This window comes from Corvus cornix, chromosome 3 (genome assembly GCF_000738735.6).
Source record: "Corvus cornix cornix isolate S_Up_H32 chromosome 3, ASM73873v5, whole genome shotgun sequence".
Lineage (NCBI taxonomy): Eukaryota > Metazoa > Chordata > Aves > Passeriformes > Corvidae > Corvus > Corvus cornix.
In genome coordinates this window covers 55,019,766-55,045,979 of record NC_047056.1, presented here as the reverse complement: position 1 = coordinate 55,045,979, position 26,214 = coordinate 55,019,766, and the positions used below count along the sequence as shown (strand labels likewise).

The 26,214-nt window shown below is 41.7% G+C and overlaps 1 protein-coding gene and 1 long non-coding RNA gene across 2 annotated transcripts in view; both read right to left on the bottom strand.

Moving 5' to 3' along the window:
- Nucleotides 1-23,781, bottom strand: part of CNKSR3 (CNKSR family member 3) — a 52,516-nt gene extending 28,735 nt beyond the window's left edge. The window contains exon 1 of the mRNA XM_039567912.1: nucleotides 23,623-23,781. Coding sequence (XP_039423846.1) covers nucleotides 23,623-23,674 — 52 coding nt within the window. The 5' untranslated portion in view covers nucleotides 23,675-23,781. The remainder of the gene's footprint in view (nucleotides 1-23,622) is intronic.
- On the bottom strand, nucleotides 21,637-23,570 carry LOC109145202. Its single transcript, XR_002046481.2, has 2 exons — nucleotides 22,514-23,570; nucleotides 21,637-22,400 (listed from the first exon to the last, which is right to left on the bottom strand). It is a non-coding gene; the product is annotated as an uncharacterized LOC109145202 (long non-coding RNA).
- Nucleotides 23,782-26,214: the final 2,433 nt, after the last annotated feature.

Below are 26,214 nucleotides of genomic sequence, written 5' to 3'. Positions count from 1 at the left end.
ACTCCCAGCACACACTACCACCAAGAAAACACTTGATACAAATCCCAAAGGGGGTTTGAGGAGTCCCATACTCACTTCCAAACAGCGGCACGAGCAGCCACTGCTCCCTTGCAGTGCCTGCTCACAGCAGATGTGCAGAGGATGGGCTCCCAAAGGCACAGGCTGGCTGAACGCACACCACTTGCCTTTTCAAGTTAATGAGGACAGAGACACCCCTTTACATGAGTCGGGTAAGCTTAATTATTAGAGCAAATCAACATCTGGCTGAACAAGCTCGACTCCTCCCAGTGCAGAGCTACCAGTGCACGCAGCTTGATTTTTAAGCACAATTATGAACGGGAAAACCCGCATGCAAGACTAGCAGAGTCTCCCAGGGCTACAGTTGTTCAGGGTGCACTCTTGTTTCTTCCCTTATGTCTTCACAAAGCTGCACAAATTTTGTAAATTGAGCCCACTGTTCTCTTTCCCACAGGCACCAAATTCCCCCTTAGGCTATACAAACTCTTTTCCCAGGAAAAATAATAAAAAAAACCTGGCCTTCATTGTTTAACAATTTATTTTGTCAAAGAAATTCACAACCAAGGCTGACATACAGTGCACATATTTGGCATTCCCAATTTTTATTGCTGCCTTGCAGACAACTGTTTCCCATCATTTGCTCTTGTAAGCCCATAGTTTCCAGTACAAACTACACAAACACCTAAAATAAAAAAAACTTCACTCAGCATGCAGTTAAGATTTTACTTTTTAAGGTTTTTTTGATGTAGTGTAGTTTTTGCCTGCTATCCTTTCTAGAACTCCATTCTCTACTAAAACATGGAGACTCAGATGTATATATCCTCCCCAAGAAACACAACTGTGGCTTTTAGCTGCCTGTGCTTTAACTCATGCTTGCCCATTCTTGAAGGTCTACTACAACTTGAAAGGCTACTTTTATAAAAAATTTTAATTAAGAGTCCTTAAAAACAATATTTTTACAATCAAACTGTAGGACTATATTTTATAAAATAAGATATTGCAAAATTGCACAAACTTTGACTCAGAACAGCCAACACAGTGGCACAGCTGCTCAGCTAGACAAGTATTTAAGATTAAGTGACCAAAACTATGCAAAACAGGAAGTGAAGACAGACCCATAAACTCATGTATTGGTAGATAGTTTAAGATGAGCTTACCAAAATTAGAAACATTGTTATTACTTTTACTGAGAAACACAGCAGGAAATATTAAACATTTTAATTGAGATTGCAACCACATTTTATAGCCTATCGTTTAATTTTCCATCATATGAATGAAATGTTTAAACATCATACGCAAATCAAAAGCATCGTGTGCAAACCACACTTCCAAAGAGGGAAGGGAGAAAGGAGGAGAAAGGACTCATGACCCAGTTCAATAAATTTTAATAATATTTAAGCAAAGTTTTAAAACCAGCCTTCAAATGTCACTAGTAGTCTAGTAGCTCGTTTTTTCCTTATTCCAAACATCTATATTGTTTCCATGTATTTTCTCCATGAACTTCAGAGCCTTATGGAGACTTGGTATTGCTGATTGCAATGTCCAGATACTGCTGAAGAACTTAGATGAAAAAAAACTATAAAAAGCAAGTCGAAATTACTTAGATAATTTCTTACATTACTTAGAAAGATACTTTCTTACATGCCAGTAAGTGCACTATTAGCAGGTTCAAGCAAGAAAGTAGTTTTCTGTATTTTTGAAAAAAAATACAATTAAGACTGACATTGAAAAAGGTATCTATATTTATCTCCTTTATCCACTGAAGAGCCTTTCTCAAAGCTAATCTATTCATTTTAGACTCAAAAGTGTTTTTAAAAAGCACTTGCCTCAATCATATACGTGAAATCTTCACATTTTTTCTTGACATACAACAAAACCATGCACAAAAGTATGTCCTTCCTATTTACATAATTGTTAGAGAATGAGGAAAGGTAGAAATAAAAATAGCAATTGCAGAATATTATTCAAGTTTTAGAACACTAGTAGCAGAGATTTTTGGGGGGAAGAAGAGCGAGAGGCAGACTAGTCCAGTTAGTGTTATGCATGTTGTGAAAACATTTCTGAGGAACAGCAGTGTAATTTGAACACAACTCCCTCCCAAATTTTGGCAGGTGTAGAGATGTGCAATAGATCCTAAGAACTGCCTAGACTTTTCTGTCTAAAATAACCACCACGAAGAAAAGCACCCCAGAAGACATTCAATACCTTGCATTCATGCAAAAACATTAGGACAGGGCTTACACTTACAGATTTGTACCGACAGCAATCTCTGATTAAACTGATAGCAATCGGTTTCCACGATTAAGAAAGTTATTTTGTATAAGAATTGAGGGGAATAGAGAAACAACTTTGAGGGAGCTAAGGGTGAGGCTTGGGTCCAAGCCATAACTATCGGTTTTCTATTCAGGAAGAATTAACATTTCTATTGTCGAGAGATGTCAGCCATTGAGCAGGACATACCTGACTCCCCAGAACTAGAGAGATGTGTTTTGTGAGCAGAGTCGTTAAGCACTTTCACGCTTTCTGCTCAACTTCTGCGTTTACCAAAACAATTGACCTACCATAAAGCAGCAATTAACTAATGTATTGCAAGCACAGCTAACTCACCACTTCTTTCCTCCCTCACTCTCTTCTCTTGTGATACCACAGTCAACACAGAGTCTATACACTCCGACATAGCAGGGCAGAGGGGGCGGACAGCAGGGAAGAGGAGATAGGGCAAGGAACTGAGGAAGGCACGGGGAGGGGAAGCTGGAATGTGACAGGGATTACTTTCCGTACATTCAAGAACTTGAACAGATTCTCAGGACAGCTCATAAAACGCCAAAAGTTGACACCAGGAAATGGGAGGAGCACAAGCCACTTGAACAGAGGAAGAACTCACAAGTACAAGACCTTTTCCTTCACGTAGCAGGAACATGGAGGTCACTGTCTCAAGGAAATAAAGCATTATGATGATCATGTACTCTACTCTCTGTTGGGCGACTATAACAAGCAGGCAGCACCTGGCATCTCAGGGCAGAACCAAGGTTCAACTACAACCCTCATCCCATTAAGGGGATCCCTGGGACCTTGGACAGTCGGTTAGAATAGGATTGCTGAAGTAACCTTTGCCTCATCACCTTAAAACTGACCTTCCCACCTAAAAAAGTCACTCTTATTCTGGTCTCCTCTTCAGGATCTATATACTTGCCACTTTTAGTATCCAAAGATTCCTTGCACACATCAACTTCATCCCTCCCAAGCATTGAAAGATGATCTGTTCTGTGAGAATCTTCGGCATACCCCACGGTATGTGCCCTTATACCATCGTTCATATTCCACATCATTTTATAACAGTCACTGTGATAGCTTCCTCCCATCATTTCTTCTATTTCCAGGACTGGAAGAAATAAATCAAAGAAAAAGCAGGAGGGAATCAAGGCAGCAAATGAACACTAGAAAGAGAAAATAACTACTTCATAAACAGATGAACCAGCACCTGAGAAGGCAAATGAAAATAAGGAAAAAGGGTTTGCAAGGCAGCCAAAAGCTGAAGCAGCTCAGTAGGACAGATACAGGGTGAAAAGCAATAAGAAAAGTTCAAGGAGAAGAAGATAAATACAGTTTTCTTTAATTTAGGACACAGTGGGAAGGTTTTTCACAGGAACATCAGATGCCATTCTCCCCCTACAGTATTATAAACAGAACCAGGGATGACTTTAACAACGGAATTCAAGGTTCTATAAAAGGAGGATAAAAAATTAAATCTGGAGCAGTCAGTAGAAACTTATTTCACTAATAATTTGAGCCTAGGTAAGAACTGACTTTCTAGGATCCACATGCCTGATTGTTATGATGCCTTTTCCTGGTCTTAAAATCAAGAGTCATACATGGTTAGAAAGGGAAAAGGGATTTTACCTTGGTATTTATTTTAAGGATCCTTAGCTGCACACGTCCAGGTCATATGCATCGAGATGCACCCTGCGAAATGCACACCCTAAAAGATCTGGTATAACATTATAGGTCTTACTAATTAGCATATCTATCAAAGATTCCCCAATGAGAGGCTCAAGTGAGCCCCCTCCCAAGGAGCCTTCCCCTGGATGGTTCTTAGTTTACAAAATGCGTTCTGGAGAGGACCTTGGGGTCTGGGGCACACTGATCCCTATATACAAAGCTTCTAAAATGTTTAGTCTCTCAGCTTGACAAACAAGTCCAAGAATGTAGGCAAAAAAGCACTAAGAATACAGAAGTTGTAAAAAAGATATAACGGGCATAAAAGAAAAGGCAAAAAATCTTCATGGCATCAGTTAGCTATCATCAGTGTTTTCACATTTATCTTTCCAAAAGTTCCCAAAACAAAAGTTTAGCTATCAACTGGTGTGAGCCACTTTTAAGGGCCAGAAAACAGCTCAAAGGTCTTCGTTTTCCAAGAAGATGCCTTCAAGAGATCTTTGTATTATTGTCTAGTACAAATGTGAAAAAACTTCCTTATTCCACTTTTTACTCTCACGTAATTTCACAATTAGTCATAACACCATCACCATCTGAAGTATCAATCACTTAAAAAAAAAACAAACAACAACACAGAATCAAAGAGCAAGAGCTGCTTATTATCACCCTGAAAAAATGTCTCCTGCCTAAACCGGGTTGTTTACAAAGTAAGCTCTCCTCATGTAGTCAACTGTAAGCAACTCTTCTATGGTTTTGTCTAAGCACCTGCATCCTAATGAAGCAGGCACAATGTGCTGCCTCACCAGGCACTAGGTACGGCTTTGCTGAGGACAGGCATTGCCAAGAGCAGGCAGAATGGTACAGAAGTTTCTTGTCAGTCTGCCCCATCACACAGGAATGGTACCAGACAAATTGCTGGGCTCTGCCTGCCAGCCAGGATGCAAGGAGCAGCTCTCTCATTAAGGTCACAGCAGGACAGAGGGAAATGGTGAAGCCTTCAGCCTCGATGAGTGCTTTACTGTCCCCCGCCCCCCCGACTGACAGTTGCACAGAAAGGCTTCTGCAACTTGTTTCTATTTTCAGTATTTCCAACTAATATATTTAGCCTGCAAAAACAGGCTCCGTACACATGCATTCACATTACCTCAAAATAAATCCATTCATTCCATTCAAATCCATCCATAAACCCCTAAGCTTTTTTTTTTTGAACACAAAATTGAAAGCTTTACCTTGTAATAAAAGAATTTGTTGGTAAATTTGGGTTGTAAGCTATCCTGACCAAAAGGGAAACAGAGACTACAGTTTAGCTTTTAGATGCTCAGTATAGATACAATCTCAGACTGACAGCCCTTGTGTTATGCTACACTTTTTATCAGTCCTCCCTACAAAGCCACTGATTGCAACCATTCTGGCAGTGCCTATTACCTAGGTCCAGACAGTAAATCTGAGGACAACTCTAAGCTTTAGCACTTCACAGTCATGAAGTATGTTCAGGAAGAGTCCAAATAGCTTGCTGAACGCTTCCAATACTTCAGAAGTTTTGTAAGGCAAGACTTCTCTCTACAAAAACCAGAAAAATTTACTGAATATTTTCCTTCAAAAATATTTTTAGGAAACTAAGCAGCCATGGAATAAGTTTTACAGAAGAAAATACTTAGGGGAGAAGGACATGATAAACGCCTATAAAGCCAGAAGTGGCCAGAAAGAACACTGATTGCACATCATCTCTTCCAATACAGGAATCAGAGAGACAGTGAAGCAAGCATGCAACAGGTCCAAACAAGCAATAAAGGAGTGATTCTTCAAACAGCAGTATGCAATGAATGTTCAACATCCATACACAGGTTCAGGGAAAGGTGAAGAGGTTCATGAAAGAAAGTGCCACAGAAGTCAGGTCTGACCCTGACAGACTCAAGCAGAGATGGTCTAAGGCTTGAGGAAGCCTACAAAAGGAAACACAATGTGTCATCTTTCCTCTTACACTACTTAAGTTACCCCTTTCTGGCAAACATTCAGGATGGGACACTTAGCTAGGCAGCACAGAACACAGGACTATCACAGCTGTGCCATACACAGCACCAAAATGTAGATGGCAGCTTCCCTTTTAATTACTTTTAGAACCATAGAATGGTTTGGGTTGGAAGGGACGTTAAAAATCATCTATTTCCACATCCCTCCCTCCACCCCCCAGTATGGGCAGGGACACCTTCCACTAGACCCAGCTTCTCAAAGTCCCATCCAACCTGTCACTGAACACTTCCAGGGATGAGGCACCCATTACTTCTCTGGGCATCTTGTTCCAGTGCCTCACCATTCTCAAGGGTGACAATGGTGAGCTCCTATTCTAAGACTTAAGAAAACTGTCTCTCTTCACAAGTGAAAGCTACTCTGGGTTTTAATATTTTCTGTAATAGTGACACAAGATTTTCCCAAAAAGGCAAAACTCTCTATATAGAGTAACTGGAGTTCAGCAGATAGGGGGGAAGAAGAAACAGCTATACACTAATATTGAATTGCAATATTGATTTAAAGATAGAACCAAAGCTTTTACCAACTGGTCAAAAAAATACAGCAAAGAATAGACCCTGGTAATACTAGGAAACAGATCACAGTGAATCACATGAATCACACAGCTGCTCTCATGGGTTTAATAATCCAGCTTGAGATATTAACATCAAATGGAAAATTGCTAGAGTGAATTGATTTATAAATTGTAACCTTTGGTTGACAATGAGTGAACTTGCATCAGAACTCCAAAAAGAGATTTGACATGGAGAAATGGTAGTATACAATAAACAGTGAAAAAGGCAATTCTATAATAGTTGAGAAGTTCATGGTATTTAATTCCAAAATTTCAACTAAAACTCTAAGCAGAGTTGACTTTTGTTTCTTTTTAATAGCTCCTTTTCAGATAATGCATTAAAAAAAAGGGGGTAGGGGAAGAGAAACTTATTTCTACCCTTTTCCACAGGGGGGTTCTTATTATGACTATTTATTATTATTTATGATTATAGCTTTAAGACTTCAAATTAAAGGCAAAATTGAAATGTAATGTTACAGAAAAGTGAGTTGTGATGTCATGTCATGTATCTAAAAAGAAAAGGGGAAAAAATAACCAGAACACAGCCTAAAACAGCATAACACCATACAGGTTTAACCAAAAAAGTATTTTTATAAAAAAGATACAAGCATGAAGACAGTAGGTCAGACACACTTCACTACACTGAAAAATAGATCACTGTGCCAGAACCAGAGAGAAAGGAACTAAAGGCTTTTCCAGTTTGACAAGGCATTCCCCCTAGGCATGAAAAGTAGGCCACACCAGGAAAAAAAAAAAAAAATCTGTTTTATTGCATTCCCACCAGTCTGAAGGCAGGTATCAGAAGACACATGCAGTCATGCTTTTCACCAGCAGAACTGGACTGGATATCTGTGCAAAGCTGTGGGGCCCTAGGCCACAACCCCGTGTGGCTTTGGTGCCATCACACTCACTGGTATCACCCGCTTCCCTAGAGACCAGACTGACTCATCCGTGACTATCCAGGAGAGCTCCTCTATCTGCGACCAGACTCGTGCATCGTGAGACCCCCACATGCTCCTCACTAGACTGGCTGCAGACCTCACTTAGGGATGTGTACTTCCTCACACCCATTAACAGCCCGAAAGAGAAGCCCAAAAGAAATCTTACTGCTGCTTCTAACAGATACAGATGTTTTCATTAAATCAATGCAACCGCAGAGGAAATACATTTCCCAGAATTTTCCAACTCACACAACTATGATGAATTTGTTGCGTGGCTTCTTTTTTATACCACTATTCTAACACACACATTTTACAGGAGAATTTTTACTCAAAACAAGTCGTTAAAACACTACCATTTTGCTTACAGAAGTATAATAGCACTGAACATAAAATAGTTCCAATGTTAGCTATGGAGTCATTCATGAGATTACAAGAACCAGATTTTTTTTTTAAGGGAAACAATTTAATTTTGTTTTATTGTTCAAGTGAAATACATATTGCAGCTTAATCCATAGCAGCAATAGGAAATTGTTTCAGTCTCCAGAGGCAAAAACTCTAGAAGCTGTGGAAATTATGGAATTTGGACTCAAGTCTGTAATTCATTATATATAGCTGAGACCACCTCTTTAGTCTCATTCTTCCCATTGCCTGTCTCACTCCTCTCTCCAACAGCCCTGGTCCCCTTCTTTCTCACCTCTGATTCACAGAACGGGTAAAGTTGGAAGGCACCACGGTGGAGTCTTCTGATCCAACCTCCCTGTACCTGCACCATACTACCTGCCCCTTGCAGAAAACCTTCCAGGTCCATAGCAAAAGCGAGGAAAACCACAGGTGATGATGGGGTCCCAATGTGCCCTGGCTGTATCTGAGCATATTCTGGGAGGTGTGCCAGGGCACCAGAGAAACACTGCAAACAGCAGACTGGACCAACATTCCCCAGTGTGCCACCTGGCAGCAAATGACACCAGACAAGGCACAGGTTTGGGGAAATACAGGTGCCATATGGGGGAGAACCATCTGCAGGACTGCATTTGGGACGATGGATTTAAGGAATATAAGGTTCTTTAATAAGTGCTAGGACACTGGGAAAAAGACAGTGAATGCCACAAAAGAAAGGACAGTGAGCGTGGTGTGGGATGTAGGGTCGCACAGCTTGCCCATTAATACATGGTCCTACACAGACTGGTTAGCTGAACAATCCTATTTGACCCTCTAAACATTTGTTTCCAGAGGACAACACAGATAGAGAAGCTCTCAGCAGTGTCAGTACATGAAGTCCTTCCTGCATGACACTGCTCTCACCATATCCCAAGATACAAAATATTCAAGACACACCAAGTGCATTTACTGCCCAAGTGTTCAAAACTGGCTATGCTGGGTCACATCAATGCCCCAGGCTGCTGGTCAGACTGGTCTTCTGGGACCCAGATGTTATTAACATCATTTGGTATGTGACCTAATATGTATAAAATGTGAACAAAACATTTAACCTCTTACAAAGGGGTATGTCCTTTGGCAGGTTTCGCTCCAACCCTCACATCCTCCTTAATCCAGTTTTCCAAGCAGCAGACATATGAAGTTAACCTCACAAAAAGGCAGCTCCCTACCACTGTACTTTTCCAGTTTACCTAACTTCATTATTACTATCAAGTAATTCATAATCAAATTCAAACAATTTTCACAACAGCACTAGACATAGGAACACTCATGGACAACTTAATGAGCCTTTTGCCTCATAAAGTCTTGGAATTTCAATTGTAATGTTAATGCATTCACAGTAACATGCAGTTTACACCAGCACCATCACAAGATGAAACTTCAAGATGTCAAAAATTCAAAGGTGTCTGAAAGAGGAAGTGTTTCTGCTGCACAGAGAGTTAACCTCAGCAGAATAGTCACCTGTATTTTCACCTACATTATCTTTCACCTACTGACACTTCAAAGCAGTGCTTCTTCAGTTCATTATTTTCATGCATTTAACTATTCTCTTTGTCTACATGTCATGGAATTATCAATTTTTCCTCATACTGAGATTTTTCTGTGCCACTATACAGTTGGGTGGGGGTTTTTCTGTTTGTTATGATTTTGTGTGAGTTTTTTGTTTGGCTTTTCTTATTTTAAGAACAATGTTACAGTTAGAGCTTGTTTTAGCAAAACATTACCTTCTTTGTAGGTTAACTTTTTTTCTTAGGGATGGCTTTCATACCAAACTAATTAACATTTAAAAAAAAAAAATCATCATTCCCACACTTGTGTCAGTTAACACAAATTCAATAGCTGAAAGGACAGGAACTGGTAGATAAAGGAAACCCTTACAAGAGGCACAACCAGGTAGACCTAAAAACACAACCTAAAACCTTCAAGACATTCATGGAGAAAATGTGTTAATCCAGTGGCTGATTCACCTTGTAAGCACCATATTTCTCCTGCATCCTAAAAATGATTATTCTCTATTTCAGTTATGCCAAACTTCACATCAGCCACTCTACTGCTGTATAGTAACCAAGCGGAAGGATTTTCTAAATTAGATTTTAAATAAGGCTGGATGGATTGGATAACATTTGTGAAAGTGGTACAAAACCACTTAACAGCCCCTCTTCTAAGAGATTATCAAGTGGACAATCTCCCCTTAAAGCTTTGAGTTCTGTATTTGCAAAACAGACACACAAAGGGATGAAAATCTCATAAATGGTTTGCATTCTTAATGTCTGACACAATCTAGTCCTTTGGGAGCACACTACATGTGTACATGCATGCAATGTTACACAATAAGGCCCTGATGCTCAACCTGTAACATTACTTTAAACACCAAAAATAACCTACTGCTCTCCTGCTGTATTAAACATGTGCAAAACAGGCTAGAAACACACAGATGCAAATGCTGTCCTAAAAACAATGGCTGCAATAATTTTTACACCTGTTTTTTAAACTCAATATGCTCTCCTCCCCAGTTTCTATTTCGAGGGTCACCTAGACATTTTCTTATTTTTCTTCTACTTACTGCTCCACTTACATTTCAGATAGCATTCAGTGCAAAGAAAAAAAAAAAAAACAAACAAGCAACCCCTTAGTGCTCAGATTTTTTGGCAAACCAGTACCAAGAATACAAGTAATGAGAAGTATTAAACGCAAGGCTTCGTGTGAAACTGAGCGTCTTGTAGAGCTGTGACTAACATTATACTTGAAGAATGGGGTAGAAAGAAGAATGAAGTTATGTTTCATGAGCATTGTAAAATTTTCAGCTCTTTTCTGGTCCCTGAAATACTGATTTGGAAGAAGTCTAGACACTTTATCCTAACATTTACATTGTTTTTTAACAATGTCATCTGATGGGTATAAGGGCTGCTTGAAACCAGAAGGCATTGAAAACTTAGAAGCAGATGTTTGCCCATTAATAAAAAGATATTACACCCAATCTAGAACTATCGAAAGTTTTAATTAAATGCAGTATTTTGTTTGTTTTGACCAACAAGTTGTTTGAGCAGCCTTTCTCCTGTCTGCATACTGTATCTCACATATTACAGAGCCTTATTTCCAAGCTACCTAAAGAGATCAAACAACCTCTCTGAGTCCTCAGATCAGACTTCTGCAAATCAACTTGCCACATGGTCAGTACTGTGTAGCAATCTCCAGTCAGTGACTGACTTTTTAAACTCCCAAATCGTAAGAAATTGCTCACTGTGCCGGAAGTAAGTACTTGGAAACATAAATTCAGAAGTAATACTATACTATTTGTTAACTTTATATGGAGATGGACTTTTAAGATGGTGATTTATGGAAGCTTGTTTGATTATTCTTTATTCTTTTCCTACAGGCACTGTAGTGACCTTATTTACACCCGAGTTAATCATTAGGTGTTACAGAAGGTGGAGAATGGTTGGGGAAGGGAAGAGAAGGGGGTGCAGAAGAGGAAGGAAGAGGGTTTACTTTCTAAATTAAAGGCATTTGTGATATCTAGTAGTTATTGAAACAGCAAAGCAAGTGCCTCAACTGTCTGTTTATTCAGACTTGGCTGCACATCCCCAAACCAAAACCGCTGCTGGGAGAGCAACACCTTCCCCATGTTCTCTCTACTAAAATTTCCAGGAAACCCACCAGCTCCAGCAGTGCCCTCTGCACCAGTAATACAGACTCGTAAGCAGAAAATTGTGAACAACTTATTTGCAAGCTGTCATCACAGAAGCCACCAAACACTCCTGTCTTCTGCTTACCATTAGCTGGAAAAGAATGAGGGTTTTCCCCACATGGGCTAATACAATTAAATTTTTTTTTAAAAATGTGTGCTGCCTTTTGTCACACCTATAAGCATGCTCTTTACTGAGGGGAAAAGAAGTCCAAATACCTCTGAAAACTGTTATAAAAAAGCCAGGAGACAAGTAAGTTATGTCAAGTAAGTGACAAGTTATCCAAGTAAGACCATTGTGACAGAATATCGTCTAGGAAAGATCTCATTAACAAGAAAATACAAGGAATAAAGGGAAGTACAGCCACAAGAGGAAAGTTGATGAGAAATTGCTATTGAAAGTTTTCATTGCAGCCATTCACCCCAAAGAGACCACTTAACTGACTTTTAGACAGTCACACAGCTTCAACTGCACAAGTACAAAAATGTCTTTGCATTTTTTTCCTCTTAATGTTTATTTTAAATTGACAGAAGTAGCAATATCTCAAAAGCAATCTACAGGAGAACATTACAAGCATATAATAAACAGGGCAACATAGAAGTCTTCTTATCCCAAAGTTACTCCCTCTAGATATCCCATCCCACTCATGCAAAATAGAACAGACATTTATTTTACCCCAATGTTTTCAATTCTAAGAGATACAAAACTGTCTTCAACCTCTCGGTCTGCAGACACTAAACTTCAACTGCTGTTACCCATCTCACACACACACACACTAATCCTGCTGAAAAGATGCTGGAATCAAGAGCCACAGAAACCAAAAATATGTATTTACTTGCAAGCCAGAGCTAACAGCAGCTCCTCAATCCCTGTTCCTAGAGAGGAAACTGCTCAGGCCTGGAGAGCTTATGGACAGAGGGGACAGGCCAGACCACCACCCACCTCCATGCCAAAACCCCCAGCAAGGGAAGTCTTTAGAGATGACTGCATGGCAAAACTTCCTGGCAAAGCCACACTCAACTTGAAAAACAAACAACCCATCCCACCTGGAGGCAAAAATCAACCTTCAGTCCATTTTATCTGGAGTTGGGCTTCCATCAGCCCACACATACATCTCATCACCAAGCCTCTGCCCATCTGGTTTATTGTAGCAAAGAACTTCACAGAAGCACAGAGAATTACACTTCCAAATTAATAAAATGGAAGTAACTACAAGCACACTATTCAATCACATGCAATATTAATGTTAATCACAGTATTTATACAATGACTGCAGGCAACACAAAAGCACTGTCCCCTTCAAAGCATGCCTCCTAAGGTGACTGTTTCCATGCCTTGTCAGCTGTAATAGGTTATGGCCCTTCCACGAGGACAATAAGTCAACGTCTTTGCAGCAAGAATAATTTTTATATTCATTATTGGTCTTTGCTGGCCCTAAAATAAATACCATCCTTCAAGAGGTCAAGCACGAAGCTATTTCATTTTCCAAAAGCAGTAACAGTAAACTCTACATTTCTTGTTTGTGTGTCTAGCACATCAACCCTGTGTGCCTGATAACTTTATGTGCTTAATATGAAGCAACAACCCCTCCCACCCCATGGCCACCACACAATTAAGAGCTTGTCTTTCAAAAGTTGCAAGGTTTCTGTGGTTGAAGGAGTAGTTCATTAGTCACAAGAGCCCCTTTTCTTCAACTCAGACAATTAACACTCTGTTGCCTGTTCCCACAGTAGAAACAAAAAGAAATATTACAAAACTGCCTGCCTCTTGTCTCCCAAGAAGAAATGGGATGATCCCTTTAATCTGGTTTGGCTGCCTTCTCACAGCACCATGTGGAAGTGTTTTGGCTGATTGCAGCAGGGTCCATTACTCACATCTGCCTCTCCTTTGTGTGTGCACCCTCGCAAACACTGTGATTACCGTTCCACCCATGAGCAAGTCAGGGAGCAGCCTGCTGCAAGGCAACAGCTGATGCAGCTGCCAGATAGTCAAGCTTTTGGATGACAACCTCCTCCATGGTTACAAAACATGGATGCCTAGCACCTTACCGTCTGACAGTCACCAGGGAGGAATAAATAAGCGCAGGCACATGAGAATCACCAGTCATCAGTACCTGCTGATGAATGACAAGCTGAGTGACATAACAAGCTGCATGACATGACATTAACAGAAATATGCTGATGGTGCATACCTCTTTCCATCATAGATCCCCAGGAGTCACTACTGGATTCTCCTAGGAGATGCTGTCATTACTTAGATGCATACATCATTTCATATCAAAAAGCCCCACAACATTTCCATCAGGAATACTATCTTCTTAAAAGTTACTGTTTGCATTACTTTACGCAGCCCTCGGAGTGCCTTCCACGAACCAGGATGTACTGCCTCGAGGCACCCAATACAACAGGCATTTTAAAGCACATCACAACTGGATCAAAAAACGTTTATCAACTGAGCAGTCGAACACCAAACCTTTCAGCTTCTCCATAATTTTATAATCACTTTAAACATCTAAAGCAATTGCTTGAAACAATCAGCTGCCTGACCCATTTTCCTTATTTCACACCATTCAGCCTGAGTTAGCAGAGACCTCAGAGTTCAAGTGCAACATCCCAACCATAACAAAGCCAAAGGTATCTTAAGATCACCAGTGGCAAAGCTGAGGGTTCTGTCTGAATCATACACAAGTCCAAAATACCATTAAACTGACCAGGAGACCTACCTCCTTCCTACACGAAAAGTAGAACAGGAGAGGGCAGGGAAGAGCCCTTCAAGTACCTCAGCCACTCCATCTGACATCCTCATTTTTTGTGATGATGAAGAGGCAATATGTGAGCAGATATTCTACCCTCCTAGTGGGGGGGTGGTGTCAAGCTATTTCTGACCCTCTGCTGAAGCTCCAAACAAGTCTCCCTGATACTTTTAAGCCACAACAAAGCACCATCAGATATTTGTAGGGAAGACAGGCAATTTGATTGATGGCTATTTGCATATTTCTCACAGCTAAACTTGGTGTGGGTTTTGGTTTTTTTTAAAAATCTGTTACACAGTACAGTTTTTTTGGTCCAACTTTCAGACCGTGCATAATTCCAAGGTGGAAAAAGCATTTCAAGGGAGGGACCATGCATATATGGCTAAGAAAGCTGCTAGGGGGCTAATGTAGGCAGAACGAAAATAGTTTAAATCTTAACAGAAAATTAGTTTTCAGAAGTTAACACATTTTTGAGAACACTCAATGACAGGGAAGAATATTAAAGAGTAAAATATAATTCAATAAAGCCACAAGAGATAATTAAGTTTCCAACTATCATTTCAACACTCTCTTAACCCTTGGAAAAGGGAGGATGATATTGGACAATAAAATTTACATGCATTATGCTCAATTATACATGTGTTAGAAACCACACAGTCCATTCAGTATTCAGCAAGCCATGTTAATTTGAGCAAACCTGCAAGTGTGCACACAACCTGACAATCTTGGAAATTATCATTTACATGAAGGGCAGCTCAACAAAAGTCTCCAGACACGTCTAACACAGGACTGACTCTACTGGGAGCTGGAATTCCTCTCCAGATACATCACCTTGAGAAGACAGTAATAATCTTACTACAATAAAAGCAGGCACACATCGTTGCTACTGGTACCATGGCCCCATCCAACAGGATTGTCCAACTGTCAATTGTCTTGTTTGAAGAGATGATTTATACACCAAAGATGCTAACTAGCTTGGAACCTAAGCACCATGATGTGGTCTGAGAAGACATGTTATGAGGAGATAAAACCAAAACCAGTAAGATATCACAATGTTATTGGCAGGTTTGATTTCCAAGTCCTTGTTTCAAACACATAGATTTCTTTATCCAATGTTACTGTCTGAAATAGTGTGAAGTAGGTATAGTTAAGAGAAAAGATGAACTCTTTTGAAATACAAGGAAGCAACTACAATGCTTTTATGTTGACACAGGGATTATATTTCACAAGAGGTATATTACACCATCTGGTAAAAACAAAGTCCAAATACTACAAGAAATACTACAAATTTTGGTGAGAAAGAATACAAACATACAGAATTTATAGCACATTTATCTTTTGTCTCCTCTTTCTTCCAAAGTTTCCATTACAGCTCACCTTAGGAATGCCAACAATTACTAAGTGTAACTTTTGCCATAATACTTTTATAATTCTGTTCGGTGAAATTGACAGAATACAAACAGAATCCAGCACCTTGTGACTAGAACCAGACAGGGAGGAAGAAACAAGTCTCATGCCAGAGTAGGTATGTGTATTTCACTAGGTTTCAACCTTTCCTCTGCAATACTCTCTGGACACATCTCCATCCACTACACATGTTTTTCAGGCCACATACTTCAGGCATGTCTGAACTTGTTTCTAGAGCCCTCCCTACTCAGGGCAAGTCCTTTTAAGGGGGGCAGAGGAGGGAAAATAAGTCTTCATCTCTTTTTGTTCCCTTCTCCCTCGCCACCCCCATGGCAAAGCACACATCTCAGCAGTGCAGTGCTCAGATACCTGCTCAGGTACAGCGTTCTGCCTCCTGCAAAACCCTGAGTCCTTCTCTTCTGGCTTGAAAAGCACCTGTACCAGAGATGATCTCTTATATTTAATGACAAAATGGGCTTATTGGAGAGCTTTTAATAGAGTATTCACCCAGCCAAATTTATTTCACTAAAACAAGACTCTGTGAGATAAAGAAACATAATGATAAAAGGATGGCAACCTAAACAACATTCATTTTGCACGCCCAAGACAGAGACATCAGGTTGATTAGCCCAGAAGCGTGTACCAACACTTGCTTAGCAGAAGCCTTAGCCCTTGATGAGCACCAATTAAGTTCTTTGCTTTGATCAAGGTGAAAGATAAGATCACATTTATGCCACAAAGCTTTGATTGCAACAGCACACCATACACTTTGCTTGCCTACACCTAACTACCAGTGTAAGCAACAGTCCAAAAAAATAATTTGTCATTACAGTGACAAAGAACACTCTTCATACAAAAGGGTTCATAGAGAAGCACGTATAAGAAACTACTTTAACACAGCACTGATACAGTATTACAACAGAATTCAGACAGATGCTGAATGCATAACTGTAGACCAGAGTTACAGAGGTCAGCAATCTGATCTCACCAAATCAAACACAGATGCTTGGTTTTGTCCAGCATGTGTGATGTTTGATGAAAATTAGCTACATTTCATAATATCATAAATACCTATTTTAATAGGTAATGAATGTTTAAAGCCAGTGAAACAGATCAGGCTGATTCAGTGTACCTCCTGCAGATCCTCCAAGCTGTGAAACATTATTGCTTGTAGTCTGAAAAGATGGAGGCAAGCATATGGAGACCCACAGGCAATTTCCTCACGCAAAGGAAGCACGGCCCAGGGATCTGAATGATAGACTCAGACTCCGAAGTTATCTCATGCTGGTAATGAGAACCCAAATGGCACAAGGACTCTATACCATGTCTAACATCAGTCACAGACTCACAGTCAAACAGCATTTTTATTTGAATCTCCTGTCTCTTACTGCAGCCCTGTGAACAAACACACTAAAATCTTGAGCTATCCCATGACCACAAGCAGCAGGGGCCTGAAGAGCTACCATAAACTTGTGAGAGGTTGCTATAGAGACCCCAGTTCAATTAACACCTGTCCACCCTTCCTTTCCTCTCCTCAAATGTGCCTTGCCATTGGTCAGTACCTCCCTACCTCCTCCTTTTGACAGGACTTAGATATTTGGCGGGTGGGGAGGACAGAGCAAGGAGAAACACTGCAGATACATCATTCTTCCACAAAGGCAAGACTTGACTGTGTGATACTATCAGGAAAAGACAAGGTACAAATTCAGACCAATATCATCACTTCTATGGAAAATACACAGATGAAATCAACATTTTTCACTTAATTCACAGAGGCACTGTTTAGACTTATTCATTAATATGCCTTCTGTGTGAAGCATCAGTGAAAATCTTGTCCTAAGATGATACAGCAAGCCAAAAACTGAGCAGTCTTGCCACCTCTTCTGCAGTTCTCTGTGACTAGTCATCATCTGTGCTCCAGGACTTAAACCAGGCAATGCAGAAATTTTGATTTAAGAGACAAAAAGGAACAAACACACACCACCCAAAACCCCCCACATACTTTTGAGTGCTTGCTAACAGGCTGTATGCACACATCACTCATAACTGCAATTCATCCTGCAACACGTGTTGAGTAGCAGCTTTTTGTTGGGGTCATTTACTAAAGAAAACAAATCATCATGGCAAATTTCAGCATACATTTTTATCCAGTGCCCTGTACTTTGTCTTCCTGTAGCTCTTGCAATGTGCTAAAGAGTGTAAAAACAGGGAGAGGCATGACTCCCGTTCAAGAAGATTTGCATGCTGAAAACACAGGGTTCCAGGCAAGAAGTGCAAGGGAAGAACACATAACAAGAGTTCTGAGAATCTGGAGCCCACACAATATTTCATCAAAAATATTCGGAAGTCTCCAACAACAGATACAAATTACTTTCTGTCCCTCAAGGAAAAGTTTCAAAGAAAGGAGAAAAGCAGCCTACACACTGGCCAATCTCTGCACCTTTCACTAGGCAGTTTCACTACATTCTATAAAGTCGCAATCAACTTCCCACTAATGCCTGCTGTGATTTTAGCTATTAAAATGCTGCTTTTCCAGACATTATGCTGACAGCATTCAACTTTTAGACTTTCTGATGTTTGGTTATAGTAGTTTGAACAGCAACTTAATGGCAAATAAACAGAGTTGACTGTGAATATGAAAAGATCAAGGGGAAAAAAAATCACAACCCAAAAGCAGCTCAAGAAAGTGCAACACAGCAAACAACCATGAAAACTTGATCTAAACACATGAACACAGAGGCCACCTTTGATTTATTTTTCCATACGCATTCACTCATCTTAGCAACAATGCATGAATAATCTTAAGACTGCAGCAGTACAAACTTGTTGTGCAAGTTTTTACTTCGTTGCAGCCCACAAATAAATATAAATAGATGTATTTAGTATATTCCACCTTTTGCTAGTAAAACTCTATGGGCAAGCTCAGCTCTGCAAAGAGAAGTTTCAATACCATTTTCTGATCTATTTAACAAATACTATTACAGAGTATTTTTTAGGTAACCAAGTAAACATTAGGAAAGAGGAAAGGGATTCTTCTGTATCCCAGTTATGGGCAGCTCTCCCTGCTAGTCCTCACTAAAAGTAAAATATTCTCCTTGTCTTACAAAATAACCAGGGGTTTCTTAGTATTAGATTTTCCCAAACAATTTGAACACAACAGCATTCACTTGAGAGTGTCTAACATGGAAAGCTAAAAAATAACTCCAGTGCTAAGCATCACCCATATTTGTTTCTAAAACCCAGCTCTGGTTTGCAGCTCCCAGCACACACAATTAACAAGACTGACCTTGTTGAAATCTCCCTGGTTAAGCAAGATAGCTCTAAAAAAAGAACACCAGGCCCTCACGATTAATTGCTAACTATTAATAAATTAGCATATTTCTCCCTCTTCTCCCAGACATATCTATAAATGTAGTTGCCCAACAGCTTTACCAGGAATGGAAATCTGAGTACTTCATGACATAACAGATGGAAGAATAAGTAATGTCCATGAACTACTGAGAAAGGGAATAACTGAACCTGGAGTGCAATAATGAGCCCAAAGCAGACGCGTGATCCCCAGCTGAGTCTACAGCTCCAGCGACAAAGGCCAGACTGCAATGGAGCCTCACAACAGAGGCTGCTAACTAACCACAAGCATGGCAAACTGTCTTTACCGTGTAAAATTTGGTTCAAAGTCACAACTCACATAAGTATGTGAAGCCTGGGGAAAGGGGGAAGAGGCAGATCAGGCTGTCAGGCAAACAAAGAGGAGGCACAGAGATGTTCTCCAAGACGACAGTGACATTTCTCACACAGGAGCTCTATGCCAAACGCTGCTTTCTTCTTCCTCACATCTTTTGAGGAATGACCTTAGCTGAGGGGTTTCCAGCAACCAGGGGCTTCTGAGACGAGAAAAAGTTTCACCATACCATCAAATCACTCTGTCTCCTTCAAATTGTTGTTATGCCAGTAAAATAAAGTCACTTTTATATAGTGTATTGCAGATGTGCTACAACTTCCATGGCCACTCACCTGCCCTGCAACAACCTGAATAACTCTAGGAATACCTCCTGAGGAACTCTGGAGAAATTCAAGCACACAAGAGAGTGCTGTAATATACAGGTGAGGACTTTGAGCCCCTGAACATCTAACACTGCACAAAAGCAAGATCACAGGTCAACTACAACACTATCCAGATGTTAGGCTGTACCAAACAAGGATCAACTCAAAACAACCCAGAAAAACAAACCCCAAACACATCTTCTCAGCCTAGTTAGGAAACAGTGCAGACAATATTGTTCAAAGAGCATAAACTCCATGCCAGCCCAGCCACAAGTAAATCAACACAGCATCCTAGGCAAATACATACCTTTTCGTGATTGAATATGGCCCCCAAATACTACCCAAATTCATTGCGCTGTAAGAGAAACCTAAAACTACACCATCACTCCTTCCAGACAAAAATAGGGGTGGTGCTTATAAAAAAAAAACCTACAGATTGTTTTCAAACATTGATGCTGTAGTTAAAAAGTTATCCTATCCTTGGTCAAAGCTTGAGAAATGTTTCATGTACACAGAAAATTGCTAGCAATAAAGGCACAAGTCTTCCTCTGCAGCTTCAGTTTAACTAGACCAGCTCTTATTAGCTGCATAGCCAACTATTGACAGTACAGTGCCCTGTGCCAGAAAAAACACACTTGTTCACAAAAAATAGCAGCATTCTAGTCTGAATTAGCAAGAGAAGACAAGCAACTGTGTTTTGTATCAGCTGTTGTAGGTAACAATGAACAGAGCACTTTTTATTTAAAACCTGACTACAAATATCTAAAAATATTTATGTTCAGCTTACTACTACTTGATAGGTTCTATTCTAAATTCTAGATAAATGCTTTTTACAGCATTTACCAAGGACTGAACAACTCAAACTCACAGAGCAAAACTCTTCAGAACTAGAGTTACCTTGTTAAAAAAGTTACTTAAAAGCAACTCAAAAAAAAAAAAAAAAAAAAAAGTAAGTTGACCAAGACTAAATAAGCTGTCCAGCAGTGGTCATACTGCCCACTTTGGGGTTTTGCTTTTAGGGGTTTGTTTCATGGAAAAGGGGATGTTTCCAAGATTCCTTTTGATCTGGAAAAGTTATTTTAAAAACTTTAATTTATCAAAGTTTGATTGTAAAAAATTTGGAAGGGGGCGAGAGAAGGGGAAATGTTCCTGGACAAATATTCTGTTTCACATTGAACATTAAAATGGACTGAATCAGACCTCTTACGTCCACCATTCTCTACATTTTGCCAAGACATTTTTTATTGTTGTATGATAAGTAAGAATCATCATCTGCAAAACCAATCTCCCCACTGAGAGCTGGCATCTCCCAGCAGTTTTTTACGTCATGCTCCTAAAATACATCTCCATGGCACCACAGCACTAACTACTGGCAGCAGATATCACCAGCCTAATAATTTTCCTAAGAGTTCAACCAGTTCAGTAAAGATCGTGGCATCACTTCTCACAGAAGGCATGTGTAAGAAAACAAATAGCACAAGCTCCCCTCCAATCACTTGTTTCATAAAACTAATCTTGAGAATTAAATGTAATCATAAGGTAAAATAAATTGGTCTTGGTCAAACATGAAACCCAGTGGTTGCGAACTACACAGTAAATAACTATTTCAGACTGAAAATAAACTATGAAACATTGTGCTAATAAGGCTGTTAGCTAGCTATTAAAGTGTCTATTTTCATGTGCAGAGATGAAAGTATAACCATAAAGAAAAATTTTCCACATGTCATTTCTTTATTATGGTCTTGTCACGCAGGGAGTGGCATAAAATGACTCTGTGTACTAAAGAAGTTGAACGCTTACCTAGAAACTGAAAAACAACAGCACAAACAAAAGTCACCAGCAGTCTTTAATTTATTCCTTTACATTTCAAAGTACACGTGTTTGCATTAGTCAGAAGATCCACCTCCCAGCTACAGCCAGCCCTTAAATTATTCTGCATAACACTAATTGAGGGTCCAGCTGAAGAGTTGCCTGTTCAAGGAACCTGCAAGTAAAATAAATTATGCAAGAAAGGAAGCCAAGCGTGCTTAAGAATAATAAAGGCTTTTAAAGTGATTAGCAGGTTTACTCTTTAATCTGGCAAGGTAACAAACTTTCAGCACCAAAGAGAAAAAAACACAATGAGGGAAAAGTTTTATACAAGTATTCCACATGCCAAAGCAAAAGGCTTATTTCATTGGAACAATGCACTCCTGTTTAAACCAATACCAAGCATAAAAAAGGAGAGATCTTTCTGTGGAAGTTATTTATATGTTAACGCATAACTGCACAGCACGTTTGCGTGGAATCCTCTCCTCACAAAGGCTGCTTGGACAGTCCCTCACTGGCACCGGCCCCTTCACACACATGCTCACGCTCAGGAGGGCTGGGAGTATCCATCTCTCGCTGTCTGAAAACACGAGTCTGCTTTCCAAATTTGCCCCAGTTTTGAGCCGCGCTCTTGCCAAGTGCTGACCACAGGCACGCAGTCCAGTGAGCATCATGGTCCTGAGACACGGCGGTAATGGCTGCTGGGAGCGAATGCCGCTTCTTATCCGGGCAAACTTTCACCTCTCAGAACATTCCTAACTTCTCATCAACTTAAACTCCAGCTAAGCCTGTGAAAGCACTTTATGTAACCAAAGAGGATCACACTAAAACGTAATGCTACAAGAAAAAAAAAAAAAAAAAAAAAAAGAGACGTACGCTCCAGAAGTCATAAATCCCTCACCTAACTCATAGCTCTACTTCCCTTTTGATTCATTCCCTGAAGAGCGGGAACTGCGACATCAACGCCCCGGTCGGCATTCGGAAAGCACTCGCAGGGTCCAAGCGGAGCATGGCAAGGCGGGGTTGAACCTGCCCGCAGAAAAAGCCCCGGTAACACCCAGCGCTGCCGAAACGCCGGCGGCAGGAGCGGGGCGCCCGCAGCCCATCCCGCCCCCCAGAGACCCCCGGGGCCGGGCGCAGGAGCAAGCGGGCTTCGCACAGCGGTCCCGCCGAGGCTTTCGCTGCTATGTCAGCACTGCGAACAAACCTCGAAGCAGAGGAGGATGTTTTAGTAGGCGGGAGAGGGAGAGACACAAGCACACACCCGGGAGATGAGAGGTGGGAGGGATGGATGGATGGATGGACAGACTGGCGGACGAAGGGGCCGCTATTCACCTCTCCGAGAGGGAGCACAGCGCTTCAGTCCCATCACCGCTGAACAGGATTAAGACTTCTTACTTACTTGAGCTAGTTTAAAAACTTCTTGCTTAACTTACAAACCTGAAGTTTTTCCGAACCGTGAATGGATTTCGCTTGAGAAGCTGAAAGTTAACTTTCATAGGACCTTTCCGACCTAAACGACTCCGTGGTTTCACGATCCTACCTGCCTGAAAGAGCATGGTAACCCCTCTCTCCATGCAAGCAGGCTGGCCAGGACGAACACAGCGAGAACGGGACCGAGCCATGGGTAGAGACCGCAGCGCATATATATATATATACACGAACCTCGAGTCAGCCAGTCTCGCTGCAAAACTTTCCCTTTCCCCATGTCAAAACAAAACAAAACAAAACAAAAAAAAAAAAAAAAAAAAAAAAAGCAGAACAAAACCAAATCAAAAATCCCGCAGGGAGAAGCAGGCACAAGCAGGCACGGAGCGCCGGCAGGAGGGCGCGGGAAGCCGCCAGCTCCGGAGCACCACACCGGGGAGTCCCGGGGCTCGGCCGGGGCTGGCGCTGGCAAAGGCCGCGCTCCCCCGCCGCCCACGCAGCCGCCCCGCCGGGCAGAGGAGCCGCGGCGGCAGCGGGGCACCCGCAGCGCGCCGCCGGAAAGTTCCCCCGGCTCCCTCTTACCCTTAGTCCAATCCACCACTTGCTTCGGGCTCCACCTGGTCACCGGCTCCATGGCGAGTCCAAGCCCGCCGGCACCAGCCCCCGCGACAGACCGCAGCTCCTCCGGCCGCGGACTCGCCCCCTCTCACGCTCCCATCCCGGCAGCGCCGCTCCGGGCCGCCCCCTCCCCGACCGGCTCCTCCCGCCGGCCACGGCCGGCCCGCCCCGCTGCCGCTCCGCCCCCAGGTGCCGTGTCCCGCCCAGCCCGGGCCGGCCTCGTGCTTGGGAAAATGCCGAGAAGAAGCTTCCTAGGGTTCGCGCTCCGACAGGTCCGGAGAGACGGCGATTCGGGAGTCGCCCGCCATCCTTCCGCGGCAGCGGCGGGCGGCCCGTGGGGTGGAGCGGCGGCCAGGCGTGCACCCCGCTTCGGTGGTGGCTCAGTGTGAGTCACAGCCTTGGGGCAATTTTAGCAGCAGCTGCAGAGTGCCCTGAACCACGCTTGTCCCTGTATTGGCATTTGGGGTTTTTATTTCTGAATCCCTCACTTGAAAGCGTCCTTGGGTGTGGAGGCCGTTTCAGCAGAGGAGTTTACTTTTGTTTTGCTGCCTTCTCTTGGGAGTTGCATTAAGCCATCAGCTGCACCTCAGACTCCCTTTCCTCAAGGGAAATGTGTCGCTTGTGTCCTGGCTGCTTCCCGAAGCCCATGTAAGCCCAACTGAGTGTCAGCCTCTTCTCAGAGGTTAAAGGCTGACCTCCAGAACTGTGTGCCCAGCACACCGGCCTCCGCCATTCCCTATCACTGAGCACCTCAGCCTTGCAAACACTTTTCCATGCAGCAAAGAAACATGAAGAAAGCAGAGGTTTTATTGTGTCTATCACAATACTGTCTGGTTCAGCAGCAAATTCCAGCCTGAAGCTCGTTTGTGGCATGCACAGAGGTCCCACTGCTCCTCTTCCTCAATGAGAAAGAGCAGAGTAAACTCTGCTGTGAAAATAAGACTGTGAAATTTTAACTTGGCAATGTTAGAGAGTGGGTGAGCAGCTGGGATTTGAGACTGTCCAGTATCCCACTGTTTTTTGTCTCCCATCTCGACCCATCTGTTACCCCCAGTCATGCAGCTGAAATGTAAGCTCTCTGGGACAGGGGTTATCAGGTCCATGCGTGGCTGTGCAGCGCCCAGCTGTGCAGTGCCCAGTTTTCCCACTGCAGCACAAACAGCTGCCTTCTGGCATGCGCTGATGCAGACCCCTGTTGGAGTCAGGAAGAGTTTTAGTTCTAGTTCTAGTTTGGGGAACCACTAGTTTAAAATAAATGGGGTGTGCATGTATACCTAAAAAGTATAATTTCTTCTTTTTTTGTTACATAGTGGCTGAAGGTATATTTTTAGTTCTTTATTATAAGGCAAACTCATTCTAGCTGATTTATTTATTTGCTTTCTAGTTTGTGAAATACGAAGGCTATCAGTTAACCTCTCTGCCTATTTGGAAGATTAAAATGCAGTTCCTCACAGCTTTAATATTGGTGCAACAACCAAAAGTTCCCTGATTCCCCATTGAAGCATGTGCCATTCATGCTGAGAAAACAACAAAACAGCAGCTCTCCCCCTTCGCAGAGGCCCGAGTAAACAGATGGGCCTTGCTATGTGCCCTGCTAATGGTTTCACATGGGGTAATGTAACAGTGCTTCTGTTTTAACAGCACAGATGCTTCCCTCGGTTGCCGGCAGGATAGCAAATGTCTCTGGCCGTTGGTGTTTGGAACACTCATCTGCTGTCATCCTTCTCTGTCACACGTCTTGGGCCAGTATCTCTGCCTGCTTTGGGTCAGATGAGCACCATACTTTGTGGGTAAGGCATGCAGAGGTAGTCACTTGCTAGCAGACTACCAATCCAACAAATCCATTATTAGTAGTCAGTTAACACTGTCCACGTCATTAATTGTTGTCTTCCCTGATGGGGGAGACGTTCAGATTTTTCCCAGGAGAAAAAAGGAGGTGAATGGGACTTCATGCTTCTCAGTTTCCAGATAGGTGTTTATTAATTCTTATATAAGGAGTACAAGCCACTGGCATGGCTTAGACATAGCACAGAGCACAGAATGCAGCAAGAAGACAACTTATCAAGATCTCACGGGCTTTTTAAAGGTAAATTACCCAATGAAAGCTTAAAATGCAAGATATTTTCACTTTTTTACCAATGTCCAACAAGTTCCTAAATCCCGTAGACAGGAACTGCGGAATTCTTTATCCAATCATACCAAACCACTATTGCTGCAAAATACGGAGTTAGTGAAGAAGGAGAAAGAAGCTTTTAACTACAACTTATCCTCCATTTTTAGGTTTTCTACTTCTATCTATTTACTATGCAAATAGACCTAAAAACTCTAAATTTTTCACCCTGTGATAATCTCACATAGTATTCTATCACCTAATTCACGCCATTGTAGATGCAAATTCTTCCCAGAGGCTAGGCAAATTTTCCCATGGACAAAAGTCAAAAACAGTACTGTCCAGGGGGGTAAAACCTTTCAAAACAAGCAGAGAAATATTCTCTGCCTTCTGGGTTCCCATGGTTAGTATTTTTTGTAATTTTCAAAGTGACAAATCTATTCATT